We start from the raw sequence: 11283 nt of genomic DNA, 5'->3' as shown, positions 1-11283 counted from the left end.
ATATTCAAATTAACATACATCAGTCTCATACACTTATACAATTCACCCAAAAACAACTAAATAGGTATATATGTATATAATTCGTATAAACATTATCACTTTCATATACTTATACATATTATGAATATCCAAAAAAAAAGGATGAAGATATATTGTATAAACGAAAACATAATAGTTTAATACATGAACTCGACGAATCTTATATCACATATACGATTCCAACACAAAAAATACTGTGAAATCAACGAATCTCATATCAGAAATTCAAAATAATCAACAAATTTATCACAATTTTTTCTAAATTTCAAAATTAACTATTCAAATATGTTAGGGACAAAATATACACATCTCAATATACATTCAACTGAATTGATGAAAGTGAAAAATAAAGTATGATTTTAAACACCATTGACGACAAAAACAAAAACAAAATCAGAGTATGCTTTCGTCATGAAATTGCCTCCTATTTGTATCTCTGAAATCAAATTTATCTCGCTTGTTTGATACCTTCAATAGCTTGATCGATTTTTGAACTGACTACAATGGAAATAAAAATATTTAGCCTCTCTTTTATTTGTCTAGCAAATAGGAATAATAATCTCTCTTTAATAGGAAAAGAAAAGTCACGTTTCTCTGAAAGAGCTCACCGGGGGAGGTTAGTGTTTCTCTCAGAGAGCTCACTAGAAAGGTTATTTGTGTGTTTCTCTCAAAGAGATTTGGAAAAGGTATGTAAACTTTCTCCTTTTGAATTTTGATTTGGCAAAGGTTTTAATTTCAATTTTATTGAAGTAGGGCGGAAGTTTCTTTCCTTATTGAGAATCATTAGTTAGCAGTTTCAGTTAGTTAACTTTCCTATTAGTTGTTAGTCACATGGTTAGTTAGTTAAGTCACATGGTTAGTTAGTTAGTTGGTTATATTGTTAGTTAGTGTAATCACATTTTTTCTTATTCTTTGATAAGTCTAGTAACTTCCAAATCACATGTATATAATGGAAGAGAAGTCATAGATGAAAGGTAACACAATTGAAAGGAAAACAGATTGTTTCTCTCTTCTTCTTCTTCTTCCTCTCTACAATGGCAGTTAGCTCATTGCATCAGTGAAATCGTTGGAGCCATTGGAGCTCTTAACTCACTGCATCAGTGAGTTCTTGTTATGGTATCAGAGCAGGGATAGATTCCCTCGTTTTTGTGACTGTAGGATCTGTGTTTGATCCTGTTTTTGTATCCAAATCCATTAGTTTGCCATGGCAGAAGTCACAAGTCAAACAACTGCTGCTAGAATTGATATGAATAGTGTGTTCTATGTTCATCCTTCAGACAATCCAGGAACACCACTCGTTCCAGCTCAATTTGATGGAGTTGGATACAGATCATGGAGAAGAGGTATCTTACGAGCTTTGTCTGTGAAGAATAAGACAGGTTTTATTGATGGAAGTTGTGTAAAGCCTGCTGAAAGTTCACCACAAGCTCGACAATGGCAGAGATGTGATGATATGGTAACTTCATGGATATTGAATTCTCTTACCAAAGAGATTGCAGATAGTGTTGAATATGTTAACAATTCGTGTGAGCTTTGGAAGGAGCTAGAAGACAGATATGATCAGACAAATGGTGCGAAATTATATCAGATTCAAAAGGAGATTGATGATTTAACACAGGGAACACTAGACATCACTGTCTATTACACAAAATTGAAGAAGCTGTGGGAAGAACTAAACACTTTGAACACGAAGAGCATATGCACATGTACATGTACTTGTGGTGCCAAAGATAGTATGCACAAATCAGAACAGGATAGACGATTGATACAATTCCTTATGGGATTGAATGAAGTTTACACTGTGATTAGAGGTAACATACTCATGATGAGTCCTCTACCTTCTATTGCACAAGCCTTCTCTCTGTTGATTCAAGAGGAAAAACAAAGAGAATACAGGCCTACCAGTCGTACACCTATGGAGTCAATCTCACTAAATGCAAATGCTGGCAGAGGATCACAAGGTGGAAGAGGATATAGAACTAGTTTCTCAAGTAATAGTGAATTGAGTAACAATAGTAACAGAGGTGTTTTGATCTGTGATTTCTGTAAGAAACAAGGTCACATTAAGGAGAAGTGTTATAAACTACATGGATATCCTCCAAAGAATAATGCTCCTAATAATAGAACAAACAATCCACAACAGTTCAATACACAACAACAGTTCAATACACAACAGTTCAGACAGAACAATAATCAAAACTTCAGAGGAAGAAGGATTGTGGCTAATGCACATGGGGAAGAATGCTCACAAGAAAACAATAATTCAAATGCTGTCATTACACAAGAACAATATGGTCACATTATGAGCTTGTTACAGCAGTTTCAGATTGATGGTTCAGGAGAGGATTCCAAGAATAATGCTGAATCTAACAAGTTTGCAGGTACAATATTATGCACTTCTTCTATTGATTTTGGTACTACTTCATGCAAATGTTCTAGATCAAGCATAGACTTGTGGATCATTGACTCAGGAGCTTCAAACCATATGACATACAATAAATCTTCATTAACAAACATTCAAACACTACCCTATCCTATACTCATCTCACTTCCAAATGGATACAAGGTCAAAGTGACAGAGTTTGGTGATGTACATATTACACCTAAAATGATCTTAAACAAAGTATTGCATGTTCCTTCTTTCAAGCATAATCTCATTTCAGTGCAGTCTTTAGTTTCTTCAATGAAGTGTATAATTTCTTTTACTGATACAACCTGTCTATTACAGGCCCCTTCAGTGAAGAGGCCTCAGGCAATTGGTAGTAGCAAGGATGGCATTTACTATATGTGTGGAAGATGCTTGAAAAATGCTACTCAATCTACTGATCTTGTTTGTAGTTGTATACCTCATGTTTGTAGGAATATTCCCTTTCTAAGTTCAGTTTGTAATGATTCATTTGTGGAAAATTCCAGTAAACTTCCTGTAATGTCTGTTTCTTCATCTACTGAGAATACAAATATGTTGAATAATTGTGTATCTCTTGAACCTCTTAAGGATGATGTGGATTTACTGTGGCATAACAGACTTGGCCATGTACCCTTTGTAAAGATGAAAAACATGCCTACAATTCCTGTTAAGTTTTCTGCTAGACAGCCCTTTACTTGCACTGTATGTCCAATGGCAAGACAAACCAGACTACCATTCACTCATAGTACAACTCATTCTAAGAGTATCTTTGACCTTCTTCATATTGATTTATGGGGTCCTTACCATGTTCCTACATATGACAATTGTAGATATTTTATTACCCTTGTAGATGACTATAGTAGAGCTACCTGGACATATTTGTTAAGCACCAAAAGTAATGCCATACAGGTTCTTCAAACCTTTATCAATATGATAGAAAACCAGTTTCAAACAACTGTAAAGTGTATCAGATCAGACAATGGGTTAGAATTCAACAACAATGAAACACTTAGGTTCTTTCAAGCCAAAGGCATTACACATCAGAAAAGTTGTCCTTATACTCCACAGCAAAATAGCATAGTGGAGAGAAAACACAGATACTTGCTTGAAACAGCTAGAGCACTACTTTTCCAATCCAAGTTACCTACTAAGTACTGGGGTGATTGCATTCTTACTTCTACATACCTTATTAACAGGCTTCCATCCACATATCTACAAAATAAGTGTCCTTATGAGATGTTGTATAAGGAAAAACCAAAATATAGTCAATTAAGATCTTTTGGATGTCTATGTTATCCCACATTACCTAAGGTTCACAGAGACAAACTAGAACCAAGAACCACCCCTCATATCTTTATAGGATATCCATCTGGAATAAAGGGGTACAAGGTAATGAGTCTTGCCACAAGGAAAATACAAATCTCAAGAGATGTAATTTTTCATGAGGATATTTTTCCATTTTCTTTCTCTTCAGATAATAGCAATTTTTTCTCTATTCCAAAGACTTGTTCTACTGATCTGTCTGAATCTTGTGATGCATTGTTAAATAGTCATTTAGATGTAATTGATGATCATTCAACTCTGTCTCTCAACCCTCAACCTATACATCCATCACCACCTATACAAACTGAAGTACCAATCCCACCTATACCACAGAGAAAATCCAATAGAGAAACCAAAATACCTTGTCATCTAAAGGACTATGTTTTATCATTTCCTAGTCTAAAGAACAACTCTGTTTCTAATACCATTCCAAACATCAACCAAAACAGCCTGAACAACTTTGTTTCTAATACCATTCCAAACATCAACCAAAACAGCCTGACTTCTAATGCATTGTTCAGTAAATATAGCCATATTAGTCCTGATGTCATTGCTTCTAAAAGTCAAGTCTTGGTTGAGAACATTTGCTGTGATAGTGAACCACATTCCTATGAAGAAGCAGCATTGAGTCCTGCATGGCAAAAGGCAATGGAACAAGAATTTGATGCTTTACATACAAACAGAACTTGGGATTTGGTTAAACTGCCTATGGATAAACAAGCTATTGGTTGTAAATGGGTATACAAAGTGAAGCATAAAGCTGATGGTAGCATTGAGAGGTTCAAGGCTAGATTGGTAGTTAAGGGATACACCCAAAAGGCTGGAATAGATTACACAGAAACATATTCACCTGTTGTCAAGATGACAACTGTGAGAACATTGATAGCATGTGCAGTGAAGAAAGGATGGGAAATGTTTCAACTTGATGTCAATAATGCATTTCTGCATGGTGATTTAAATGAAGAGGTGTACATGACAATACCTCAAGGTCTTGATGTGGATGAACCAGGTTTAGTTTGCAAGCTTAATAAGTCTTTATATGGACTTAAACAAGCCAGCAGACAATGGTATGCCAAATTGACTGAAGCTTTGTCCCTTAGAGGATATACACATTCACACTATGATTATTCTTTGTTCTACAAGAAGTCTAATTCACTAGTGGTGTTTGTAGCAGTTTATGTTGATGATATAGTCTTAACAGGCACAGATACATCTGAGATCACTCAACTCAAGATATACCTTGATGAGACATTCAAGATTAAAGATCTGGGTAAACTTCATTATTTTTTGGGTATGGAGATACTTGACACTGCAGGAGGGGTTCTTATTTCACAAAGGAAGTTTGTACTTGATTTACTGAAGGAATATGATTGTTTCAGATATACATCTTTGTCATCTCCTCTTGATCCCAATGTTAAACTTAAAGCCAAGGAGGGAACTTTATTGTCTGATCCCACTTATTACAGAAAGCTTGTGGGAAAGCTGAACTTTCTCACTAATACTAGAATGGATATAGCCTTCAGTGTTCAACAATTGAGTCAGTTCATGCAGGATCCCAGAACTCCTCATTTACAAGCAGCTTTTCACTTGCTCAGGTACATAAAACAAGATCCTACCCTGGGAGTCTACTTATCAAGAGATCCTAACTGTGTTATGAAGGCATATTGTGACTCAGATTGGGCTACATGTCCAGACTCTAGAAGATCAGTAAGTGGATTCCTAGTATTACTTGGAGATAACCCTATCAGTTGGAAGTCTAAGAAACAAGAAACCATATCACTGTCATCTGCAGAGGCTGAATATAGGTCACTCAGGAAGGTGGTAGGTGAATTGGTGTGGCTGCACAGGTTGATCAATGAATTGACAATACCTCATTCTGCTCCCATTATGGTATATTGTGACAGTCAAGCTGCCATACACATAACACATAACCCTGTGTTTCATGAGAGAACTAAACACATTGAGGTTGATTGTCATTTCGTACGTGATAAGCTGCAGGAGGGGCTCATTTCAATCCAACATGTAACCACAAATGAACAATTGGCAGACATTTTTACTAAGACTCTTACTGGCATTAAGCATACTGCTATTTTGAACAAGTTGGCTGTAAGATCATTACCACCAACTTGAGGAGGGGTATTGAGAATCATTAGTTAGCAGTATCAGTTAGTTAACTTTNATTGTTAGTTAGTGTAATCACATTTTTTCTTCTTCTTTGATAAGTCTAGTAACTTCCAAATCACATGTATATAATGGAAGAGAAGTCATAGATGAAAGGTAACACAATTGAAAGGAAAACAGATTGTTTCTCTCTTCTTCTTCTTCTTCCTCTCTACAATGGCAGTTAGCTCATTGCATCAGTGAAATCGTTGGAGCCATTGGAGCTCTTAACTCACTGCATCAGTGAGTTCTTGTTACCTTTTGACTGGGTAGGGTTTTAATTTCGATTTCGTTGAAGTAGTGTGAAAGTTCTCTTTTCCTTTTGAGTAAGTAGGGTTTTAGTTTCAATTTCATTGAAGTATTGTGGAAGTTTTCCTTTCCTTTTGAGTGGGTAAGGTTTTCCTTTAATATTATCATCAGAAAGAGTTTATCTTTTTTGTTGTGGGGAGTGTCTATATTTTTTACTAAGTTAATGTATGGACATGAACTCCAAGCTACTATCTGTTTGCTTATAGATGATGAATGATCAAGGTTTAGATGAATGCACTTTGATGGCTTTAGAAAGAAGGCATTCATGAATATGATGGGCCAAAGTTTGCTCATTACCTAGTTTCTTGGGCACAAATTTGAAATTGGTGTAGACTAGCAAAAATGAGTTTAGATTGGGGATTGGGAGATGTTATGAAGTTCATATAGCATTGGATAGGCAATTGTAAAAGTTCGATGTTTAATTCCTTTTAGTTTGAGGAGCTGGTTCAGTGAGTACATATGCTTATGTGTAAGCCAGATCTTCTAATTTCTTTCATTTGGTTACATGAAGAGTATAATCCTTTTGATTTATATATTTCTGACAACTTTAAAAATTGTAGATGACTTTTGACAAGTTGATAGGTTTATCTTAGAAGCATACAATTAGATTATTTGTTCTTCCATTATTTGATAATGAAGCTTGCCTTGGAAAATAAGTTTCTGTACGTGTAGACAATACAGATTTGTTAATGCAATGGGAGCTGGGAATATTGAGAAAGCAACTATAGGATACCTTCTTGCTAGAGAAAATAGTAGTCACTCGTTTTCTGCTTGCGTTAAAGCTCATATCAGGGCATTAATGAAATTATTTTTGTTAAAAAATCACTCTAATGGTACATGGAACTCATTATTCCTCCCTTGATTGAACATGATCAATTTCTCTATGATTAAAAAAAATCCTTCTTAACATCACTGGTGGGAGGAAAAAAACCCTAGATTCATCTCGTCATCTCTACAAATACGGATCACTGAGAGTTTTGAAATTTGTCTTCTTGATTCCTCCCCTTTCGTATTATTTTTAAGGCATAATATATAAATATGCCCTTTAACTTGGCTTCGAATCCATTTATGCCCTTCAACTTTGGGTGTGCACAAGTAGACACTTAAACTTGTATAAAATTGAATAAATAGACAATGTCCTACATGTCATCCTATAGGTCATTTTTTGTCCTACATGGTGTCCTACGCATATTTTGCCATATAAGACTCATGTGTTAATTTATTTAAAAGTTGAATAGTTAAAGTGTTTGTTTATGCATTATGAAAGTTGGAGGTCAAAGTTAAAATTTGAAGCCAAGTTTAGAATCCAATATATGTATTATGCCTATTTTTAAAGCGTTCATGTTTTTTTGTTCTATATATTACTGTTCAAGTTGTGTAATCATAGTGATTGTTGTTAGTATCTTGGCTCTTTCTATTTTTTATTTGATTATCTTCAAGGAGTTAGTATTTTATTATGGAAATTTTAAATTCATGTATATTTTCTTTGTAGTTATATTTCTTTTTAGTTTGAAAATAGTTGAATTACTCGCTCTAATGCCTTATGCATTATGTGGAAAGTGGACAAAAATTGGTAGAAATATTTAGAAAGCTTTGAATATGATGAATTATGTTAAATTTTTGTTGTTCAAATTCTTGTATCTAGAAATGTTGAGAAAGAATCATCTAATAATGATGAAGTAGTATTATGAGTTTTTGAATTTTGAAAATCTGAAAATTATTATCTATTTGATTATACCCTCTAAAATATGTGGTACTTACAAGTAGAAGATAGGAGGAGCTTTTGAATTTTGACTTGAGGGAAGAAATATAAGAAAAATAAGGCAAGAACTCATGTGACCCTTCAAGTGTTAGCAACAATGAATTTGAACAATAAATAGAGATTTGTTGATATGTTAAATAGCTAGTAAGTATTACTATATCACTTAACAAGTTCAGAACTATAACCACAAGTGGAAGAATATAGATGTCAATCAAGAAGATTTAGTGCTTGTTATTACTAATTGTTTTCTAATAGTTGTTCCTGCTTCCATTACTATTTAATCGTGTAGCACCACCTCATTAACTTATATTTTTTCTCTCTCATTTCGTATGGCATGTTTGACCTAAGTTTCTCAGATTCTGAAACTAGTATTCTTTGTTTTTTCCTGCTTTGAAAGAAAATGAGTAGTCCATGAAGTTATCAAAGTGGAAGAAAATGATTTGTCATATTTGGTTTTTCACATTGGTTTGAATTTGAGAAGTGCAAAACTTGTGAGAACAATAGAGGTAAGAGAACAGTATAGAAACAGAGAATGTATGTATATAGGTTGTTATAAGAGTGTTATATAGCATAGAGTGAACAGTGGGGAGGAGAGCAGCTAACCGTGAATTACCGGAGGATTATAATGGTGACAAGTTTTGGCAGAATAAAAGTGAGATATAGAGAGTATGATTAAATTGATTATATGTATCAACTCCACCACTCCTTAGTTAGGTTGCACGTACTATATGTATACATACAACTTTTCAAGTTTGGAACTTCATTGCGTTTTTACTTTATTAACTATACTATGAAGAGCAGCTTTTGATTTATGGTCAAATCAAGTATCACTTGGATTCACCCTTGCTACTAATTGGCAATTTGAAGTCTTATTGTGGAATTTCTTGCGCTGCAACAGATTTACCCTTTTTCCTTTCAACCCTACTTGCATTTACACCTCAATAGATGAAAAATTTTTAATAGTCACAACTTTAAGCAGATCCTAGCAAATATGAAAAATATCACAACTGTAAAGATCTCAACAAAAAAAATGAGAATTTTTGTACCTGTTTAGAGGAAAAAAGAAGGACAGAGGCCGTAGAGATCTCATTTGTGGAAACCATTATAAAAAAAAAGTTTATTCTTAAAGAGGGTTTTTGTAGCTACTATGTTATTTTTATACTAGGAACGAGGGGGAGTTAGGTGGATTTAGGTAGGAGAATTAAGGTGATGCAAGGTTTATATAGGAGAGTGTAAGTAATAGGAAGGAGAGCAGCTAGCAGGAGGATATAATGTTGACATATTATGGCAAACCAGAAGCAAGAGATAGAGATAGTGTTGGTTAATTTTTTTGTATGGATCATCTCCAGCACTTCTTAATTAGATGTATGTTAGATGGATCTATAGAATGGTGGTCTAGTGTGATGCTGAAAACTGCAAGTTTGCCCGCAAAAAAAAGTTGCAGTCCAATTTGTCTTCATTTCTACTTTTGACTTGTTGCTGCTTGAAGACTTTGGTTGCTACTAGGTGCAAGTCTTAACTGTATTTTGCTTTGGTTTGAAGATGCTTCTGAATGTGCAGATTATGAAGAATTTGTGTTCGTATGACTTGTTGCTTTATCCAAATTGCTGGAGAACTATTTGAATATTTAAAAATAAAATTAATACAACTAACTATAGAATCGGGAAAAACAGGGTGAGGAAATTTTACTTTTTTTTGGTGTAGTCTTTTGACTATGTACATGTACCAGAAGTCATCTTTTGCTACTTATTTTCTGTACGCAATCATACTTACTGAAGCCTCAATGTGTATAGGACAATCAAAAACTGAAAGTGGCTAATAATGCTTCTTTAGCACGTATGTATGAATGAAGTTACTTGAAATGAGAAGATCAAATGTAACTTTCCTTACAGTTTATTGTTATGTGAATATGGTCAAATTTTTTTTATTTTTTGGAACAATGAAAATGCAAAGAAGGTTAAAGTAGTTGAATTGGTGCTGAAAGGCAGTGAATAGGCACTTGATCATGATATTTAGGATTGTATGTTGATTTTTACTTGTGATGCACAAGTCAAAAATTGTTGGTTAGTGTGTTGATACAGCCTGATTTCCTTTGTGACTAGTGTGTTATTGCCGAAATTAGGTTCTAAAGACATGATTCTCTAATTGAAATTACATTAGAGAGTCGAAGTAGGTTACTGGTGTAAAATCAATTTTTACATGCAGACATCACATACAAGATGGGAACGACATGAGCATTAAAATATCTTTAGGCCTTTTATTCATTTCATACTACTAAAGGCACCTCTAATGTGGTCGAAAATATCTAACACGATTTCATTCAGATGCTGAAGTAATTTGTTCAGAGGTTGCAAGAGCTGTAAGAAGAAAAATGCCTATGAAACTTTTGCTTCATTGAGGGAAACATGATTTTTTTATTCTTTTCCTCCTTTGTGATGGTCGTCCCTTTTAAATTATGTCTGAAAGAAATAATATTATTGATTTATATATACATTTATTTCAAGTTGGATTTCACAGAGGGTTGAAAGAATGGCGTTAGACAAATCATACTTAGAGGCTGGTTCCACATCATCTAGTGATATTACATCAATATGGACAAATGTGGCAGGAGGTGTGAGTTCACGGGATTGGAGCACAACCTTCCTCCTGTCATCCACCAACATTGTTGTCTGGTGCTTCTACTTCTCAATCTTCGAAAGAAATTGAAGCAATGCGAAGACAAATTTCAAAGCTTACAGAATGACTTCAATCATCTGAAGCTAACTTTGCTAAAATGCAGAAGTTCATGGAGAAACATACGGCTGAATCTGATAATAGTGAATAAGAGACTGACTCTGATGAAGAGTAGATTGTGTTATGGTTGTTTAGATAGTTTCTATCATATTTAGATATATTTTGAACTATTTACTTTCTTTTTGAATAACAACTTTATACTTATTAGACTTGATTTTGATGATGCTTGAGCTTTTAGACTCAATTTAACTGAATGCAATTTGAATGTTTAGGAATATATTCGATGTTTGATTTTATTGTTGAGTTTTGTAAATGGATGATAGTATTAATTTCGCATGTGGTCTACCAAATAAAAAATATTTTTCAGTAATAAAATGTAATTTTTTCGACTACAATAATATGCAATATCATATAATATTTTTCAAAAAAGTTAAAATTGTCGACTACAGTGATCGACAGCTTACCTAAATAGTGAATAAATTAATTATGTATATTGATTGTAGTGAACGGAAAAGTACTTAAATAATTATAAATAAATAATATATGCCAA

The 11283-nt window shown here is 33.9% G+C and overlaps 1 protein-coding gene across 1 annotated transcript; it reads left to right on the top strand.

Moving 5' to 3' along the window:
- Window positions 1-311: 311 nt before the first annotated feature.
- Window positions 312-4113, top strand: LOC114074817. Its single transcript, XM_027912809.1, has 3 exons — window positions 312-1382; window positions 1481-2420; window positions 2768-4113. The coding sequence occupies exons 1-3, from the start codon at window positions 1302-1304 to the stop codon at window positions 2800-2802; spliced, it is 1056 nt and encodes a 351-aa protein (XP_027768610.1). The 5' UTR covers window positions 312-1301; the 3' UTR covers window positions 2803-4113.
- The last annotated feature ends 7170 nt before the right edge of the window (window positions 4114-11283 follow it).

Source organism: Solanum pennellii, chromosome 11, assembly GCF_001406875.1.
Source record: "Solanum pennellii chromosome 11, SPENNV200".
Lineage (NCBI taxonomy): Eukaryota > Viridiplantae > Streptophyta > Magnoliopsida > Solanales > Solanaceae > Solanum > Solanum pennellii.
The sequence above is the reverse complement of the archived record's forward strand: the minus strand, read 5'-3'. Positions and strand labels throughout refer to the sequence as shown.

What these genes read in the sequence shown, in the direction of transcription:
- LOC114074817 (XM_027912809.1), top strand. Translation starts at nt 1,302, where the DNA reads ATGTTCATCCTTCAGACAATCCAGGAACACCACTCGTTCCAGCTCAAT. An exon ending in ATACAGATCATGGAGAAGAG is followed by an intron (nt 1,383 to 1,480) that starts GTATCTTACGAG and finishes CGACAATGGCAG; the next exon opens with AGATGTGATGATATGGTAAC. An exon ending in TGAATCTAACAAGTTTGCAG is followed by an intron (nt 2,421 to 2,767) that starts GTACAATATTAT and finishes TGTCTATTACAG; the next exon opens with GCCCCTTCAGTGAAGAGGCC.